General features: G+C 44.3%; 1 protein-coding gene across 1 annotated transcript in view; it reads left to right on the top strand.

The window, feature by feature from the left end:
* Positions 1-19,683, top strand: part of LOC120027485 (transcriptional repressor p66-beta-like) — a 38,911-nt gene extending 19,228 nt beyond the window's left edge. Inside the window, exons 2-11 of the mRNA XM_038972434.1 lie at positions 11,301-11,697; positions 12,020-12,149; positions 12,351-12,482; positions 13,136-13,264; positions 13,874-14,041; positions 14,327-14,711; positions 15,306-15,508; positions 15,918-16,028; positions 16,363-16,582; positions 19,524-19,683. Coding sequence (XP_038828362.1) covers positions 11,309-11,697; positions 12,020-12,149; positions 12,351-12,482; positions 13,136-13,264; positions 13,874-14,041; positions 14,327-14,711; positions 15,306-15,508; positions 15,918-16,028; positions 16,363-16,582; positions 19,524-19,660 — 2,004 coding nt within the window. The 5' untranslated portion in view covers positions 11,301-11,308 and the 3' untranslated portion in view covers positions 19,661-19,683. The remainder of the gene's footprint in view (positions 1-11,300; positions 11,698-12,019; positions 12,150-12,350; positions 12,483-13,135; positions 13,265-13,873; positions 14,042-14,326; positions 14,712-15,305; positions 15,509-15,917; positions 16,029-16,362; positions 16,583-19,523) is intronic.
* The last annotated feature ends 845 nt before the right edge of the window (positions 19,684-20,528 follow it).

The following is a 20,528-nucleotide window of genomic DNA, read 5'->3' as shown; positions in this document are numbered from 1 at the left end:
ATATAAACAAGAACCACCAATATGAAATACGATGCTGTAAGTCTGTCAACGTCTCACAGTTGCAGTGCTTACTATTGACTTCAATCCCACATCTTGTTATCCATAACTCCTGAGCAGTTCAAGCCAACCAATTACAACTCTGTGGCCATGGGCGCCATCCGCCTAATTGGCCTCATTAGTGTCAGAAACTAACCGTATGCAAATTCTGGTCATATTCCCAGCAGCCCCCAGATCTGAGTAATATACGGCAGGGCTGCCAGTGTGTGGGTTGATCAGGATGTAGGTCCAATTAATACATTAACCAATGAGCTTAACCGCTGCGCTCCTGCCCAGACCTTCCATTGGCTTTTCAAAATTGCTGTGCAGTGTTTTTTTCTTCTTCTTCCTGTTCCCAGACATATCTTTATCAGCACAACAATTGTGATACGGTTGGCCTCAAATTCCCTTTCAACAACAAACATTGTCGTTGTAGAATACCAATAAGTATTTTAGTAGTTTGTTAGCAGTTTGTTGATTTCATGGCAACTAAATCACCTAATAATGTGACACAAAACTAGCTACCAGTGATGAGAACCTGCATTGGACTTAAATGGGCTCATGTCACTGCTCTGTCCTAGGCTGTATTACCATTCTTTATCTAAATGTATGCTAAAAGAGCATAATAAATGTGATCTATGGACTGCCACTTCTTGTCCAACTAATGTGACCTTTACCTGTGATCTGTATGTACCATACCCACAGCACTGACAGTTCTTCCAGAAAATATGTATTTTAAATGTGTAGATTTTATTGTGTTGATGGATTGTATTATTTATTTGTAAATGGTTTCAAATAAGTCAGCATTAGCTGCTATTGATACCATGTAATGTCGCCTTATTGAAATTGTAGCTTGTAGCTCAGAATCAATTTATCCACTACCATCACCAGTGTTGTTTTTCGATTAGCGCAAAAAGCCAAGCTAACAGTATACCTCCCAGCAACTCTTAAAGCTGATCGGTGCATTGTTCAAAGTCCCTGCCTTGCCTTAGTGTTCCAGTGAATTTGTTAATAATCATTTTGAACAGATTTGGTGACTGATAAAATGGGGTTGTCTACATCTCTTCTACATTTGCTTGAAGTATGGGATTTAGACTGTATGCTTCCACCACTGTTTTTCTGCTTACAACATTTGTAGATCCAGTAGTGTTTTTCAGTGGTGTGATCTTTTCTCTTTGCATACAACTGCATCAAGAGATTCATTCCAATCAGAAGACCAATGCCAATCATAGTATTGATTTCTATCAACTAGATTACCATTTTGTTTTATAAACTCATCAATCAATGTTGATTTTTGGGTCACTAATCCTGGAAACCAATACAAGGTTAGATAATTACTAACAAGGAATGGGTTTCGGGCTCTTGTAGGAAAGCTCTGTAGAAACCAAGCTTTGGCCTCAAATGAAGCACTGGAACTCTACATCTCTGGCATTTTGGCGCGGCGAACCATAAGCTCAAGTTCCCCAATAATGCATTCCCCTTAACTATAAGCACTATAAAAGCAAAAAGGATGGATGGATCATCTGCAAATGCTATTAAACCGAAGAGATTTTATTGAGTGAAATGGAGGGAAAGGCAGAAATAGGACTTCTGCAACCCCAGCGTTTCTGACCCTTTATGGTGTTTTGTCACCTGCGATAGTCTCCTGTGGAGTTACAAGGCACAGGAATGGCTGCAGTATGAGATCATGAAGCCAGTGTCAGCTGCTGAAGTAATATTTCTGCTTTATGTGCCCTTGGGGATGTCGCACTCTCATCTAGTGCGTTGTCGCCTGTGAAAGCGAGCTCACTGTGTCTCGGCTCTGCTTTGCGGAACCCCATAGGACTGCTATCCTAATCACAAAGGATTGGCTGTTTTTCGTGCTGACCTTCAACCCCGAGCAGGGCAGCTAAACCACTTTAAATCTGGACTTTGTCTCCATTGTGCAGAAATGCAGGTCTGCCGCCGATTTTTGAAAATCATAAATATCCCTCAGAAGTTCGGAGCATACAGCTACACTAATGAAAATAGGCCCTTATCGGATCCCTTGATACTAGGATCGTAAACAGCCTGTGGAATTCAGAGGAACTCAAAATCTGAGGATGCGTGAGGGATACTTGTTGGTCACGGCCAATTTTAAAAATACCAGTCACGTGTAGGAAGCATTTTTCAGCAACGGAAATCTGTCAAGTGATATGACCTACACATGATGTCAGGTGTCATTATTCCAATAGCATTATTGCAATGTTCAGCTGGTTAGTAAATGTTCTCCAGTTTGAGAAAGCTTCATCGGATGTCTTTCAGAAAACCATGAATCACAATGGAAAGCCAGTATTTCTACGTTCCTTGTTATTCCTCATACAGTTTTATATTTATCTGTGGCACAAGCACAGCAACCTGTGTCTATGGTTACCCTGCTTTGGAACTGGGAATGTGAAACTGGAGATTGGTCAGCCATCAATGGCCATGGTCACTGAGCTCAAATGAAAGATTTCTGCCCTATAGCCTCAGAGAAACATACTCAACACTTCTCTTTTCACTTCACAGTAGTGCTGAGTGATTAGTGCTATTTGAAGTCAGTTCGGTTTCCATTCGATTATTAAAAAATAATCCCGGTTTTCGCTTTTGATTATTTGGGTTGAATGCTGTAACACAGAATAAAACAATTAATACATGTGCATGATTGTAGTGACTGCCCATTGCTGCTTATCACTTATTAACCATTTATTCACATTACTTTAATGAAATATTTCAGTTGTTGTGTTTGTTCGTTTTATTTGATGACTTATTTGATTCTAAGTCATCATCATCTCTATAGAGCTGCTGCCTATGCTGTCTGACAAAATCACTATTTTGTAGTTCTTCGAAGTACAGTGCCTTCGGAAAGTACTCAGACCCCTTCACTTTTTCCCAATTTTGTTACGTTACAGCCTTTATTCTAAAATACATTCAGTTGTTTTTCCTTTCCTCAAAAGTGAGCTCAGGTGCATCCTGTGTCCACTGAGCATCCTTGAGATGTTTCTACAACTTGATTGGAGTCCACCAGTGGTAAATTCAATTGATTTTAACATGATTTGGAAAGGCACACACCTGTCTATATAAGATCCCACAGTTTACAGTGCAAAACCAAGCCATGAGGTCGAAGAAATTGTCAGTAGAGCCCCGAGACAGGATTGTGTCGAGGCACAGATCTGGGGAAGTGTACCAAAACAATTATGCAGCATTGGAAGGTCTCCAAGAACACAGTGGTCTCTATCATTCTCAAATGGAAGAAGTTTGGAACCAACTAGACTCTTCTTAAAGCTGGCCGCCCGGCCAAACTGAGCAATCGGGGGAGAAGGGCCTTGGTCAGGACGGTGACCAAGAACTCGATGGTCACTTTGGGTGAGCTCCAGAGTTCCTCTGGAGATGTGAGAACCTTCCAGAGAAGGACAACCATCTCTGCAGCACTCCACCAATCAGGCATTTAGGGTAGAGTGGCCAGATGGAAGCCACTCCTCAGTAAATGGCACATGACAGCCCGCTTGGAGTTTGCCAAAAGGCACCTAAAGAACTCCCAGACCATGAGAAACAAGATTCTCTGGTCTGATGAAATCAAGATGGAACTCTTTGGCCTGAATACCAAGTGTCACGTCTGAAGGAAACCTGGCACCATCCCTACAGTGAAGCATGGTGGTGGCAGCATCATACTGTGAGAATGTTTTTCAGCGGCAGGGACTGGGAGACTAGTCAGGATTGAGGGAATAATGAACGGAGCAAAGTACAGAGAGATCCTTGATGAAAACCTGCTCCAGAGCGCTCAGGACCTCAGACTGGGGCGAAGGTTCACATTCTAACAGGACTACGACCGTGAGCATGCAACGAAGACAACACAGGAGTGGCTATGGGACAAGTCTCGGAATGTCCTTGAGTGGCCCAGCCAGAGCCCAGACTTGAACCCGATCTAACATCTCTGGAGACACCTGAAAATAGCTGTGCAGCAACGCTCCCCATCCAACCTGACAGAGCTTGAGAGGATCTGCAAAGAAGAATGGGAGAAACTCCCCAAATACAAGCATGTGCCAAGCATGTAGCGTCATACCCAAGAAGACTCTAGGATGTAATCGCTGCGAAAAGTGCTTCAACAAAGTACTGAGTAAAGGATCTGAATATTTGTGTTAATGTGATATTATCTATAATAAAAAAAATGACCAAAAAAATGTTTTTCTTTGTCATTATGGGGTAATGTGTGTAGATTGAAGAGAGAAGAAAACAATTCAATCAATTTGAGAATAAGGCTGTAATTGAATGAAATGTGGAAAAAGTCAAGGGGTCTGAATACTTTCATGAATGCTGTATACCAACTATCAATCACTTAGATCATGCGAAGCAACAGCTGCTCTCTTTTTCCCCTCACAATTTCACATTCTTCTGTCTCTTCAGTAGCAGGCATAAAAGAAACACAGACCAGACAAATAGATGCACAATGGATTATGGTAATTGTAGTTAATTACCACGTTTTGTGCGCTAAACTATGTAGAATATTGGCCACATCTCCCTACTACATTGCACAGTTCAGGCTGGATCTAATGTATCAACAAAAAATAACAATGTGCGCATTGAACTCTCATAAAATAAACAAACAAAATGGAGTTCAAATACTTTAACCAATTTAGGTCAAGTTAATTTGATAAAACTAACCGAAATGTTGGTTAATCGCTCAGCATTACTTCACAGACCATTATCTTAAATAAATAGGCACCTATTCCTCAGCCGCATGAACTTAGTCTTTGGAGAAATGCCATGAAACGCTGTAATACAACTTTGATTTGAAGTCTGTGGATTATGCAAGCTAGTTAAAAAATGAGACTCCTCTAATTTCAGCAAATGTACATAGTAGTGGCTCCAAACAACATAAAAGGCCAAGTGGGTGTAGCAGGACTGGATCATGCGTTTCCAGAAAGATCCCCGAGCCCAGCAGCCACCCGCATCCCCAGACACTTGCAATGCTCACCCTGTCTGACCCAGTGACAAGGCTTTAATAACTCCTAACTTGGTCACAGCCCACAGCCTTGTGATTCCATACCACAAATTCCATACATTACTTAAAGGCGTAACCGTACGTAACTTTTATAAGGCCATGAGGATAACTGTTATGATACTGATAATGACAAATATATGCATTTCACAAGGGTAAGTGTCTACTTGGGTTATGGCGACGGCGGACATTTTGTATGCCCGTAACGCTCGCTTGGCATCCGATGCGGTGAAGAGGAAAATGATTAATTGAGCCAATTGAGCTGGTGGGTGATCAGACGAGCTGGATGGGTAGAGCCAGAGATGTTGGGAGTTTTGCCAGGATCACAGGATGGAGATGAGGGGGCGGGGTGGTGATGGCAAACACCCCCCCTGCGCCTCTGTGATAAGCGCCCCCACCATCAGACGAATCGAATTGTAACAAAAAATGAAATTAGAAAAAAAGGAAGATCTCAGTCTTGTGTGAAGTTGAGTCAGAAGGAGGTGAAGAATTTCCCTGTCTTCTCCCTCAGTCTCTCTCTTTCTCTCTCGCCCTGGGTAAAAGATGCGGTGCCACCAGCGTGTTGGGGACGGTGAGGTGCAGGAGTTGCATCAGCCAAATTAATTGTCATGATGCAGATCATGCGTGAAATGAGCTGCAGATTCCACCGTGTGGTTGCAAATGGTCTTATTACTATTGTACCCCACCATCTGGCATTTGTCCTGTTTGGTCAACTCTCCAAACCAGTTATGCCAAGCTTCATAGGAAGACCAATTGTGCGGACGTATTGACGTTAAGGTGTCTGGAGGTGGTGGATTTTTGGGGTGCCCCCCCCCCCCCCAAAAACGAGGTGGACATTTTGGCGTGTGTGTGTGATCTGATCGACAGGCAGCAGTGGCGTGCGCATTAAGAAAATGGTGTGTGTCGGTGGGGGGATGGGCGGTGGGGGGAATTAAGGGTTGGCATCATGTCAGGGTAGCGTGTCAGAGCGCTCATCTTTTTTCTGCTCAATCTTCCTCTCCGCCTATCCACCCCCTACCTCTCTTCCCCACACACACACACACTTTTAGATAAGGGTAGTGTAATGAAAATGCATTCCTAAAAAAGCCAGTTGTGTGGGTCAGTACCTTCAGTACCTTCGAGGGGCCCCCAGAAAGTAAGCGTGTGTGTTTATTTTTACAACTACGGGGAGAAAAACTTTTGGGGGGGGGGGGGGGGGGGTGCAGGAGAAGGGAGGGGTCGCTTATGCACACTTCTTTGTGGTGTTGCACAGCTGTAGTAGAATACCGAAGAGGAGGGGGAGGGTGGATGAGGGGGGTTACTAAAGATTGCCTTATGTTGGCATGGCCTGTTAATTCCCTGTGTGCTGACTTTTTGGGGTAGGAGGCCCCTCTTTCCCTCCGTCTCCTCACTGTCACTGTGTTCCGACTATGCTACTTGTGACAATCACAGTCCGTGTGTGCGTGCATTGCTGTGGAATCCCTCTGGATCAATGGCGACGTGAGGTGAGGAACTCTGTACAGAGAGAAGGGTGGGGGTTAAAGGAAAAATTGCGATTTGGGGTAAAGGGGGGATGATGTTGTTCTTTTCTCAAATTGTCTCCTCCCTCTCTCGCTTTCCCTCTCGCACCGTCTCTTTCTTTCTTTTCGATTCCCTTAGCTGCTGCTGCATTGGCTGGCAAAGTGCCCAAAGCTGTGAGTCTGTCATGGAGTGCGCGTGTGCAGGAGGGAGGGGGGAGCTGGGGGGGAAGGGAGGCGTGGCAGAGGGGGAGCGCAGGGGTGTTCGTTTTAGGCAGAAGGATAAGGGGGAGAGGGTTGTTGGGTAGAAAGAGTCTGGTTTGTGTAGCAGCTGACTGAAACAGTCATTATATTATGTAAAGGCAGACGGGGCACTGGGGGGGGGCAAGACTGACGTGCACCACAGTAGCCCTCTGATTGGCTCGGGCCAGTGCCATTGTTGGCCATGCACGTGCTTGTGCTTTCTTTTTTCCCTTCTTCTTCCTCTGTCTCTTATTAGAGGTGGGTGGCTTGGCATGGAGGTTGCAAGGGTGTTTATTTATTTTTTTACGCGAAATGGAGACTGTGATTCGCATCATGCCTTTGAGGCATCCAAAATGAAACGAGGTGAATGTGCACTTGCATTTCCCCGACACTCCCTGAGTCCCTATTATTGAGGAGGGGATAGTAGGTTATCATTAAAGATCCCACTTTTTTTTAAGGAACGGCTTCAGATCTGGAGATGATAATATTGAGATGTAACAGAATGACAGGCTGAATGGATTTAATGGTGCCAGACAGAAGAATAAGATAATGCTATAGATGAGGGGGAATGATAGAACGACACCACAAGGAATAATCCGCTATCAGGGAAGTGATAAAGTGATTAAAAGGGGCCAATTAAATCTCTATTTGAATTCCAATTGAGGAGGCTCTCGCTACATGACATTTTTGTAGAGTTAGATGTTGGGCCCTTGGGATTAATTAGTGATGGTTCCTGTACAATGCTGCAAGTGAACTACTATTGCTGATGGCTCAGTCTTACAAAGGTCAGTTCAAAGCAGGTGTTTGCGTACTGTGGCCCTTTGAGGGACAAATAAATCTTAACGCGATTCAGTGTTGAAGTTGAGAACATTTTGGACTCTTAACTTGTAGAAAAGAGTCTCTGCGCTCTTCGAACAATGCACATTTCAGTAATTTAATGTGCCAAGCTTTTGGTCTTACAAAGACCTTTGTCCGAGTATCTGATTGTCTCTAATAGTTTAAAACAGAACGGGACTGTTTTGAGAAGCAGGATAAAGACTTTCCCTTGAGGCGCTTGACCTCTACATTGCCCTTCACTTGGCGAGTGTGGTCTGAGAGTTATGTGTTCAGGAGCTCAGCTCCAGATCCTTTTTGTAACACAGTTCGATGTCTGACTCCATGTTTGTAGGTAAACGTGATTTGGAAACAGCCCCATGCATAGATGAGACACTCATCTATGCTTTGGAAGGTTATTTGTGATAAAGTTGTTCTATTTTGGCAGTTGGGATCCATTTGTCTTTGAGACCATTAATATTTGGACATTACTAGTGGTGGAGTCTTTCTTCGGTTTCAAGTTTTGTGAGACTCATTTGAACCTGGATTGAAACCTTGGTGCTAAAGCAATAGGCTATAAACCGAATACTTCACAAGAAAGTAGACCGTTGGAATGCATTCTGAGGACCAAGGATTCATTGGAACACAGTCACCAGTCTTTGGTGGAAGTCTGCTCGCTGTTGACTTTCGGTCAGAGGTCCTTTGGTGTATCTGGAGACTGTGTTTTTCTTACCGTACCTCGTCAAACGCCTCCATCTCTGTGAGGTCAGATGCAAATCAGACCCCGTCAGTCAACATGGCTGAACACAGAGCAGTTAGTCTAGCAGCCTCCGTGCCTGTCACCAAGGGGAATAAGGTCAGAGCGTCAGTGGTAACACTGTACCATAATAATGCTACTGTATAACTTACAGGCCCTGACGCTTCCCCTGTGGAAAGGTATTATTTTTCATTTACATAACAGAACTGGAAGGGTAACAGTTACGACACACATGGACTCCTGTTGTGATGGGGAAGCGTCATATGACGGAGCACCTGCATTGTGTGAGTACAGACGAAGCATCATCCATGGTGCTACTACTACAGCCCTGTTTGACTGTTGGTGCAGTGCACTCATATATGCATCACTGAAGGCCTCCCCGGTTATTAAGAATGAGCTTGGCTAACCGCGCACATTGTCTGAATACGAATCTAGATAGTTTCTTAATTGGGATGGTTTTTCATCAGATGCTGTCTATCTGCAATGGAAATCCATACAGATATGCTGCCATGGAAAACCTAGATTTTTGTTGTTGTAGAAAATCCGGGAAATACCTGAAGATTATAACATAGCCAGCCATACATCTATAGATTTAAATGTACTCAGCAGGTTGTCACCAACATCTTGTGTTTATACTAGCCTTTGATGTGCAGGTGTTTATTTTATGTATGTCTTTTGCTGCTTTTTAGCGTTTTATCGAATGTTGTATTTTGACTACAATCTAGTGTTTTGTCTACTTGTAGACAGTGGATAGGTTTTAGGAAATACATTTCTGAATTGTGTGCTTATTGTTCTTTTTACCTCAAAGTCCTCTCTATGCAGAGCAAGATTTCTAGGAACCAATGCAGACGTCAGAGCACTCACTGTGCAGTGCAACACCTGATAGTAATGCACTTAATCTCAGGCTTGCTATCTATGCTGACTGGAATACAAATGTATTGGGCAGATAGGGAGTTGCCAGCAGACAAAAGCCGACGCACACTGTCTAGTGCATCTGTCCTCGGGCCATCCATAGCCCACCCAAGCGAGCTTAACCTAGTGTGACTAGCACGCACACACATGATCATTTAGATCACTTGTACGTGACATGGTCAAACCCGAGCAGACTCTGTATGTATGCACACAATTCAACTCTGGGGCACTTGAACGCGTATGACCTCATGCTTTTATGTTCTCCACCCACATTGAACATCCACTATCTAGTATGATCTGGATTGAAACTGGCCTCTGAGAAATGTTTCTTCCTATGTGGATATTATAGGACATTTCTTTGGAATCTAGATTTTACAGCTGTACTGTAACTGTGCAGACCGAGGGCTCCTTTCGCGTGATTTATAAAGATGAATGTGCAAAACGTAAAATCTGATATTGTTGCCTTATTCAGTGAACGTGCAATTACTGTGTCTGTGTTTTGAGGCTTTTTGCACTTCCAGCTTGCATTCCTGACGCAGGCTTTTGATTGGACCAAATGCTCAGTCAGCCTACTTATAGCAACCAGTCACATGACAAAGCCGTGTTTGTGAGAGGTCATTGGTTGCCACCCAACCAAAGTCTTCCTCACTGGTGTGATCCACATAGTAGGGAAAGGGGGATACCTAGTCAGTTGTACAACTGAATGCCTAGAACTGAAATGTGTCTTCCGCATTTATCCCAACCCCTCTGAATCAGAGAGGTGCGGTGGGGCTACCTTAATCGACATCCACGTCTTCGGCGCCCGGGGAACAGCAGGTTAACTGCCTTGCTCAGGGACAGAATGACAGATTTTACCATGTCAGCTCGTGAATTCGATCCATCAACCTTTCGGTTACTGGCCCAAACCCCATGCAATGGAATTCATCAAGCATCCCCTAAAGCAGGGTTCCCCAACTAGCAGCACGTGGGCTGAATTTGGCTCATGGGTGATTTTATTTGGGCCCCCAAGTTTTCTGAGCAAAAACATTTTATTTGTTATTGTTGGACCTAAAAGACTCTTAAAAACACCAGCAAATCTGCTCCATGTGATTTTAATTTTAGGAATCTGCCACAAAGTATTCCCACGCATAATAAAGAGAGATGTGATTGTATACAAATCTAAGCAAGGTTGGAAATTATGTTTTAGTCAAATTCTATCTGTTTGGCTTCTTGCGGCCAATTTTCAGTCTACAAATTATTTGTAATTATTTTCTGACCCCCTGACCATCCCCTCAATAAAGAATCAGCCCGTTGATGATCCCTGCCCTAAAGAGATGTCTTGAACAACAATGTAGGTAACTTTTTAAAATGCCAGATCAATGTTTAACACACTTTCGTTGTATTTGTGTGTTCCTTCTCATGCATTCATTTGGTGAATAGGAACTTGTTTTAATATGACGACATGAATAACCGTCATCCACTTATTAACATAATTGTCACTTAAGTCACAGGTCAATGCACCTGGATGTCATCTCGTGATGTTGTGAAATAAGAATACCCCCATTCACTCAAGGTGAAAGAGTTCACTTTCAGACTCACAGATTCACCGAAGAGGATGAGAACTCTGTAGGCTTTCAGATATATAAAAATGTTTAAAATCCCTCTGTTGAAAGACTCAAACATGTTGACTTCAAGGGGTGAATATTAGTGCTATCAAGCGGTGAATATGACTGGTATCATCTAAATGTAATGCTTGTGTAATTAGTTAATTCGATGCTGTCAGGGAGTTGCCTGATTTGAGTAGTTAGTCAGTGGGCGGTCAGGAAACTAGCAATCCCACACTCTCAATTTTACACGCACGCACGCACACGGAAAGAACAACTAAGCCTCTATTTTCACTATAAAATACATAGCTGCAGGATGAGACTGTTCGTTTTGATGTGTTATCTTCACATAGGCTCACTCTCAACCATGGTTCATAAGTATCTGTGAAATGCTTTAAAAAATCTGGTTGAATTGATTTAAATTGCATTGAATTGAACATCACGTTCCTCCCTCCCTTCCTTAGTTTCCAGGATGGAGCGGATGTCTGAGGAGGCTCTGAGGCTGAACCTGCTCAAGCGGGGCCTGGAGACGTCCGAGGAGCGTGAAGAAGCCCTGGCCAAGCGCCTCAAGATGGAGGGCCACGAGGCTATGGAGCGCCTCAAGATGCTGGCCTTGCTCAAGCGCAAGGACCTGGCCGCGTTGGAAGGTGCGGCGGCGGTGGCTGCCGGGTCCCTGGACGGCAGCAAAGGGGGGCCGGGAGGGAGCCACCACCACCACCACCACCACCAGAGTATGCTGGCAGGCGCGGCGGCTGCCTATGAGGAGAAGATGAACGGGAGGCTGGGGGGCCACGGAGGCCCCAGTAAGAATGGCAAGGAGAACATGGTGGACGAACCAGTGGACTTCAGCGCCAGAAGAGGGTAAGAATCATGATTAAAATGGATATAGGACAGGTAATTCGTGGGCAATTGCGGATTGAAGTTAGTTGTTCAGAAGATGTGGACTTAGGAAGTGTATTTAGTTGGCATGTAAGGCCGATTAAAAAAAATATATGTTTTTAATTAAATAAAAAAAGAACATGTACAATGCATATTGTTGTAACCTGTTTAGTATTGTGTTACTCGGTGTAGTTCTATGTAGTGGAGGCAATGCAGTGTAGCTCCATGTAGTGCTAAACAGAGTACACCATTCATCCTCTGTTAGTCATCATTCGTCACTGATCCCGCTCTCTCCCACCTCCAGCGACTTGGACCGTGAGCGACACACTCCGTCCCCGGACGTGATCATCCTGTCAGACAACGAGGCATCCAGTCCCAGAGGAACGCCCCATCCCGGAGAGAGGCTGCACCAGGCCAACCTGGAGATCTTCAAGGTACGTTGTCACCACTTAGCCTTTGTGGTCTAGCGGTTAGAGCCGCTGACCCCGGCACTCAAGTAGACCAGAGTCTGTGTGGGTTCAAATCTGACCCACTGCCCTTCATACTCACACTCCTCCAACCTTTCCTGTCAGTCCTGTCAGCCCTTCACTGTCCTATCCATAAACGTGTGAGTGTGTAACGTGTGTGTGTTCTAGGGGAAGAATGGCGAGGAGCGACAGAAGATGATCAAGGCTCTGAGGGAAGAGCTGCGTCTGGAAGAGGCCCGTCTGGTGCTGCTCAAGAAGCTTCGGCAGAGCCAGATCCAGAAGGAGAACGTTGTGCAGAAGGTCAGTATCAGCGTTGACACCAATTCCATATTTCATTTTCAATTCAGAAAGTAGATTGAAATATCGTTATAGAAAATGTAAAATGAGACCCAGCACCCGAGTATGTGACAATATACTGGTGTTTGAATTCCTTAGCCAACTACCTCACTTTACATTGGATAATCAACAGGTAACAAAAATCAAAAAGGGCATCAAATATTCTAATGGCTACTGTATCTCACAAAATACAGGCTAATGCCACTCTTGATTGAATGTATAGCCACCTAAACAGCCTGATACTAGTACAGCCTCTACTCATGATGTGAATGGCCCCGCAGGTAGCAGTGTTACCTAAGGCCCCTATTTGAGGTAGTAGTGAAACTCTGCTGACACACAGACTAAACATCTCAATGTCAGAGCAGGAGTAAACATAGCATAGATCTGTTATAGGGTATCAGTGACGTTATTGTGTGCGGTTTGTGTCTCTGTTTGAAAGAGAGTGTGTGTGACCTTGTGTGTGTGTCACATTCTTCTGCCAGACCTGACCTTAATATTTATATGTTGTATCATAACTTGTAATATATTGCAGCAATTTATTTATCATCTTTATAATGTTCTCTATTGTATTTTATTGTTTTTATTTAATTCAAACTATTCTATTCCAACCAATCCAGGTACCTGTGGTACAGAATAGCCCCTCTTCGGTGCAGCCGTCCCCCATCCACAGTTCACAGGGCATGGGAAAGCTGCCGGTGCGCCCTGGCATGCACACCCCGGAGCCCCAGAACCTCCGCACTGCACAGGTGTGTGTGTCTTTGTTTATTGCAGTGGTTTTGGCAGTGGCCTGACTGGAACACAACCTGCACCCCTGGTCTGAGTCAAACCTGCTATCCACAGCTCCAAAAGCATTATTGCTCCTTCAGTTGGAACGTCTTGTAATGCATTACATACCAACGCTGGTTGATATATATATATATATGGTTGATATCTTACATATATGGAAGACAGTGCTTTGAGCCATGATCCCTTGAATTGTACTGGGTTGGTCAGGTCAGCTGTTTATGTAAGCAGTTCACATTGACTGTCTAAACTGTGAAGATAAGGCCACGTAAGTATCTATTGCCCTCTAGTGACAACAAACGGTACAACATATACCCATTACATTCGTGGCTGACTGGCTCCCTGTATTTCAATGGCACACTCAGTGTAGCAAGTGTGGATTCCTGGTCAATTCATGTGTGGAATTAATTCAAATGTATCCACATTTGAATTGTTACCCTCTCATGGTTCTCCCCATTTTTTAACCCTCTTCTCTCTATCACTTTCTCACCTTTTTCTGTCCCTCTTCATCCATCCCTGCTGGACATCCCTTCTCTTGATTTCCTCTAACCTTTCCTCTCCTCCCTCCTCAGGGTCACACAGTCATCAGGTCGGGGGCCAACGCCTCCCTGCCCCCGATGATGATGTCACAGAGGGTCATCGCCCTCAACCCGTCCCATCTGCAGGGTCAGAGAATGCCCTCCAAGTCTGGCATGAGCCGCTCCAGCACGGGCAGCATGAGCAACGTCAGCTACCAGCAGGTATGGTGCCACAACCCTCTGCTCGCCACGTTTCAGCGAACTCCGGTTGCATTCCGACTCTCTACCCTTCACCCATGAGTATCCACTCAGTCACTCCCCCTCCTAAATTTAATAGCATTGGATCAGTGCAAGCATGGCTGGAGGAAGTTTCCACCATATTCCTTATACCACTACATTCATTGAGCATGTGTAAAAGTCATAAAGACCACACAGAGGACCATTCTGTGTGAATAATAGCAATTACTTCAACTTGTCTTTTTCTGTTGTGTGTTGAACGCACCACAGGCCACTAGCCAGCAGGTGACGGCGTCCCAGCGTTCGGGCTCCTCTGCAATCTACATGAACTTGGCCCACATGCAGGCGGCGGCGGCTGGTGGCGTGGCCGGTGTGGGGATGGGCAGCAGCGGAATGGGCGCTGTTAGCCCTTCCACCATGTCGAGCGGCACAGGTGGCGGCGGCAGCTCCGGCGTGAGCTCCCTGGCGGACCAGGCCAGCAGCCAGGCGGCAGCCAAGCTGGCCTTGCGCAAACAGCTGGAGAAGACCCTGCTGGAGATCCCGCCGCCCAAGCCACCAGCCCCACTCCTGCACTTCCTGCCGTCGGCGGCCAACAGCGAGTTCATCTACATGGTGGGCCTGGAGGAGGTGGTGCAGAGCGTCATCGACAGCCAGGGTGAGCCACTGGACAGGCACCGCTCCAAATCTCACTGCATCCCAAATAACTACTCATTATATGATCAAGATTATTGATTCTGCGCATGAATGTGCTTAAAGTAACTGTCCAGTGAAAATCAAACTTTTAATATTCTGTTAATTTATACCCAAATAATGATGTTAACACATCCTATACTCATATTTGTGGCAAAAGCATAAATTGATGGAAAAAAACACTTAAACCCCAACTCAAACTTGTATTTCAAATAGACTGTTTAAAAGATGCTTGCTTTTTCCTCATAGAGGATGATGTCATCCTCATGAGGATGAGCTGGTTAATCACCGGTCTATTCGCATGCATATTTGTAATGACCGTTATACGCCCACACCATTCTGTTTTTGGGGTGTCCACGCCATCCAAACACATAAAAGCTGCTTTTAACATACTTAATTAAACAAATTTGGAAGGAAACTATTTTGCTCATATTGTAATTAATTATAGGTATTATTTCATATAAATCTGGAAACACTGGACAGTAACTTTAAACTGACCCCCTCAGTTCATTTAAGAACCAAAACCTGTAATAACTGCCTCTTTCCTGCCTCTCATCAGGTAAGCTGCGGGGGGCGCTGTCACGCATGGAGCCCTTCTTCTGCGCCCAGTGCAGGATCGACTTCACCCCACACTGGAAGCAGGAGAAAGGCGGGCGTATCCTCTGCGAGCAGTGCATGACGTCCAATCAGAAGAAGGCCCTGAAGGCGGAGCACACCAATAGGCTGAAGAACGCATTCGTCAAGGCCCTGCAGCAGGAGCAGGTCAGCTGTTTAATAAAGCATGGATTAAAGAGATCCACAACAGGCTTTACAGCAGGGATAGGTCAAATATACTAGTATGCAGGAATGTTACAAACTACGTGTGTTTTAACGATAAGTACGTTTTGTGGCTGACCTCCTTTTGACAGCTGTGAGAGGGTGTGACCTTATTATGTTCTAGTACCCTGAGCTGTCGGAGTGAACCAATTGACTTTTTCCACTTGACCACTGACATGCTCTGACTGATGAAAGCAGTAGTGTGTGCTCTGACTGTTTTACAGTAGTGTGTGCGGCTGTCCTTTTGTACTTGAATTTCTTGTTTGTTTCTCTCCCTGTCCCAACCTTTTCTTCCCATCTGTTGTTCATTGTCTCAACCCTTATCTCTCTCTCTCGCTCTCCTCATGTTTAACAGGAGATTGAGCAAAGGCTCCAGCAGCAGGCAGCCCTCTCCCCCAGCACGGCTCCGACTGTTCCCAACGTCGGCAAGGCCGAGACCATGATCCGACATCACGCCCTGCGTCAGGTAACGGGCCTACACTAAGAAACTTTAAAGTGACGAACCTTAATTTGTTGGTTGTTGTCAGACCTCAAAAGTTGACCATTTTTTAAATATATAAAAATAGTCCTTGGTCCACCCCAATCTGTTGAGTAGATCCAGCTATATGCTTCAATCAACCATCTATAGGCCCCATTTAAATCTGGGGTGAGTCCGTAGTTTGCAGCGTTTGTAGACTGTACTCTAGCACAGTATCATATTATGTTTTAATTCGTTATGTTACCAAAACCATTTTGGTTGGACCGACATATCTGGAGGTCACTGATTTCCTCCACCTCTCTCTCACCCTCTGCTCCCTCAGGCTCCCCAGCCTCAGGCCTCCATGCAGCGGGGTCTCTCCAGCTCGGCGAGGGGCGTCCTCTCCAACTTCGCCCAGGCCTCCCAGCTCTCCGTGGCCAGCGGCCTGCTGGGGATGACGGGGAAGCAGCGCTGCGGAGGAGGAGGTGGTGGCGGGACTAGTGGCGGTGGTGGCAGCAGTCGGATCCAGCATGATGGCCGTCGCCAGATCTACAACATCCCCGGTGGGTTTTTGAGAACCCCTTATGGTAACACTTCACTTAGGCCTAAAAGCCTGCAGATATAATGCTATTACATGTTAGAAGTCTGGTCCCTTGTGTGTATACAATACATTCGGAAAGTATTCAGACCCCTTGACTTTTTCCAAGTTTTGTTACATTACAGCCTTATTCTAAAATTAATTTTAAAAATGTGTCCGTCAATCTACACACAATACCCCATAATGACAGGTTTTTAGACATTTTTGCTAATTTATATAAAACAAAAAAATATTACATTTTAAATAAGTATTCAGACCCTTTACTCAGTACTTTGTTGAAGCATCTTTGGCAGAGATTACAGCCTCCAGTCTTCTTGAATTGTAATGCTACAAGCTTGGCACGCCTTTTTTGGAGAGTTTCTCCCGTTCTTCTCTGCAGATCATCTTAAACTCTGTCAGGTTGGATGGGGAGCGTCGCTGCACAGAGATCGGGTTCAATTCCGGGCTCTGGCTGGACCACTCAAGGACATTCCGAGACTTGTCCTGAAGCCACTCCTGCATTGTCTTGGCTGTGTGCTTAGGGTCGTTGTCCTGTTGGAAGGTGAACCTTCGCCCCCTCTGAGGTCCTGAGCGCTCTAGAGCAGGTTTTCATCAAGGATCTCTCTGTACTTTGCGCAGTTCATTTCCCTCGATCCTCACTAGTCTCCCAGTCCCTGCCGCTGAAAAACATCCATACAGCATGATGCTGCCACCACCATGCTTTACCGTGGATGGTGCCAGGTTTCCTCCAGACGTGACGCTTGGCATTCAGGCCAAAGAGTTCAATCTTGCTTTCGTCAGACCAGAGATTCTTGTTTCTCATGGTCTGAGAGTCCTTTAGGTTCTCCAAGCGGGCTGTCATGTGCCTTTTACTGAGGAGTGACTTCCGTTGTCCTTCTGGAAGGTTATCTCATCACCACAGAAGAGCTCTGGAGCTTTGTCAGTGACCACTGTGTTCTTGGTCATCACACTGACCAAGGCCCTTCTCCCCCGATTGCTCAGTTTGGCAGGGAGGCCAGCTCTAGGAACTGTCTTGGTGGTTACAAACTTCTTCCATTTAAGAATGATGTAGGCCACTGTCTTCTTGGGGACCTTCAATGCTGCAGAACTGTTTTGGTACCCTTCCCCAGATCTGTGCCTCGACACAATCCTGTCTCGGAGCTCTACGGACAATTCCTTCGACCTCATGGCTTGGTTTTTGCTCTGACGTGCACTGTCAACTGTGGGACCTTATATAGACAGGTGTGTGCCTTTCCAAATCATGTCCAATGCATTGAATTTACCACAGATGGACTCCAAGTTGTAGAAACATCTCAAGGATGATAAATGGAAACAGGATGCACCTGAGCTCAATTTCGAGTCTCCTAGCAAATGGTCTGAATTTCGCTTTGTCATTATGGGGTATTGTGTGTAGATTAATGAGGAAATGTTTTTATTTTATCCATCCATTTTAAAATAAGACTGTAACATAAAAAAATGTGGAAAAAGTCTGAATTCTTTTCGAATGGTGTGTATATAATTAGTCCCGTGTGGCTTGGTGCAAATGTCAGAGTTGTGGGTTTGATTCCCACGGGGGACCAGTATGAAAAAGTACGAAAATGTTTGCACTCACTTCTGTAAGTCTCTCTGGATAAGAGCGTCTGCTAAATGATTAAAATGTAATAAGCATGTGTGAGCCTTTATAATGTGTTATTATAATAAGTTATGTTTCTCAATGTAGCAAATTTGAAACATTTTAAACTGCTTCCAAATGGCTTTTTAATTTACTCACGATCATGATGAGATAATTATGATAATATGGTGGTAATATGGTGGTAATATGTGCTTATGACAAGTCTTAATGTATTATAACAGCATTATAATGCATTTTACCTGAAGGTGTTTCCTAAATGGTTAGCATTCAAAGAAAGAGTAAGAGTGAGACACGATGGGCTTTACACATTTTTCCAAAGATAGCCATACAGAGAGCATACATAAAAAAAGTATTATTGCAATAAAAATTGTCATACCTATCATTGTCTAACAAACATCTAATCTCAGGTCAGGTGGACAGCAGGGTTGGGGTTAATTAAACAATTTATATTCTATATAATTAAATTCCCTCTCCCTGTAAATTTGATTTCATTCAATTAAAATTCCAGGTCAGTCTTTGAATTCAGAGGGAATTCAAACCCTCTCAATTCCAATGTTTAGGTTATTCAAAAAGCAATAATTCCACAAATTCCAATTAAATTCCCTCAGGCTGATCATGTCACTGTTCAGACAGCCTAGCTATACTGGACATATAGAAATCCAAGTTGAAATAATTTGTACATTTTTTGTATTAAGTGCATTAACTGTGAAATGTACAAATATATTAAATTCAATTCCAAATATTTGTTTTACAATTTCAATTGAATTAAAATGTATACAGTCAAATTCCATAATTTGAAGATTATTGTAATTGAATTCAATGTAAATTAATTGAAGTTTACATTGGCGTTTCAAATTAAATTGGAATTGACCCGATCCCTGGTGGACAAAACAGACACAGCAGACTCTGGAACATTTTGTTAATTTTTAAATATGTTTTATTATTAAATGTGTTCCTCTTTCTCCCTCTCTTTTTCCTCTGTGTTTCTTCCTGTCCTTTTAACTTCCCTTTCCTTGTTCATTCTCTCAACCTCTTGTTTGAACTCTCTCGGTCTCTTTCTCTCCTTCTCTATTATTCTTGATCTCTCTCCTCTCTCGCTCTCTCTCTCTCGCTCTCTCTCTCTCGCTCTCTCTCGCTCTCTCTCTCTCGCTCTCTCTCGCTCTCTCTCTCTCGCTCTCTCTCGCTCTCTCTCTCGCTCTCTCTCTCGCTCTCTCTCTCGCTCTCTCTCTTGCTTTCTCTCTCTCTCTCTCTTGCTTTCTCCTTCTCTCTCTCTTGCTTTCTCCTTCTCTCTCAGGGTTGAACATTGCCTACCTGAACCAAGGAGGGGTCGGGGCCAACAAAGGCTCCAGCTTAGCGGACCGCCAGAGGGAGTACCTGTTGGACATGATCCCGCCGCGCTCCATATCACAGTCCATCAACGGACAGAAATGAACCCCCCCTTGTCCCCACCCTCCCAATCCCCACCCCAAGGACCACCTTCAACACCCCCCCACCACCATGCCCTCACAAAAAAAAAAACTTGACCACCTCCCCCACCCCATTGCATGCAGTGCCTGTCCGTGTGCCTACCTAAACTAACCCATGAGAAACGACACAATCAGCTTGAGAAACGACACAATCAGCCAGACAAAAGACAACCAAACTGTCAGTGCATCTTCTCGACTTTCTTACTATAGCAAAATTATTTAGAAGACTCAAATAATTTGTACTACTATTATTACTGTTGTTACTATTATTATTATTATTATTATGATTATTGTTACCGCTTCAGTTACTATTGCTCTTATTAAGCTTGTCTATTGTTATTCTACGTAGAGCGCCTCACTTTCAATTCATACCCTTACTTTTATTTATTTTTTGGGGAGGTAGGGGGTACTGTTGCAGGGTTGCTTTAGGATATCTTTGTTTTTCTTTTCACATATAATTTTATTTTAGTTACTCCCCTGCTACACTCCATATGTACGGTTCTTTTAATTTAAGATTTTTAAAGCAGCAAAAGAGATGGGCATACCGCTATGTAAGAGAGAGATCATGCGGAATGAACCGGATCCACCTGGACACTGGTCCAATGACTCACTGCCCTGCTTTGAGTGGTCCCGCAAAGATAATGGATCATAACCAGGAAGCACTATTCATATGTTTGTTTGACACAGCATTAATGGGAGCGAGAACAAGGACAGGATCCACAAAGTGCGCACTAAGGTGTGGATAAATAGATAAACAAATCAATGAAATAAGCACAGGAAAGTCCACTGGTGTTTGCGGTGAGAAAAACATACATGCCGTGTCACCAGTTGAG

Source organism: Salvelinus namaycush, chromosome 32 (assembly GCF_016432855.1).
Source record: "Salvelinus namaycush isolate Seneca chromosome 32, SaNama_1.0, whole genome shotgun sequence".
NCBI classification, from domain to species: Eukaryota; Metazoa; Chordata; class Actinopteri; order Salmoniformes; family Salmonidae; genus Salvelinus; species Salvelinus namaycush.
The sequence above is the reverse complement of the archived record's forward strand: the minus strand, read 5'-3'. Positions and strand labels throughout refer to the sequence as shown.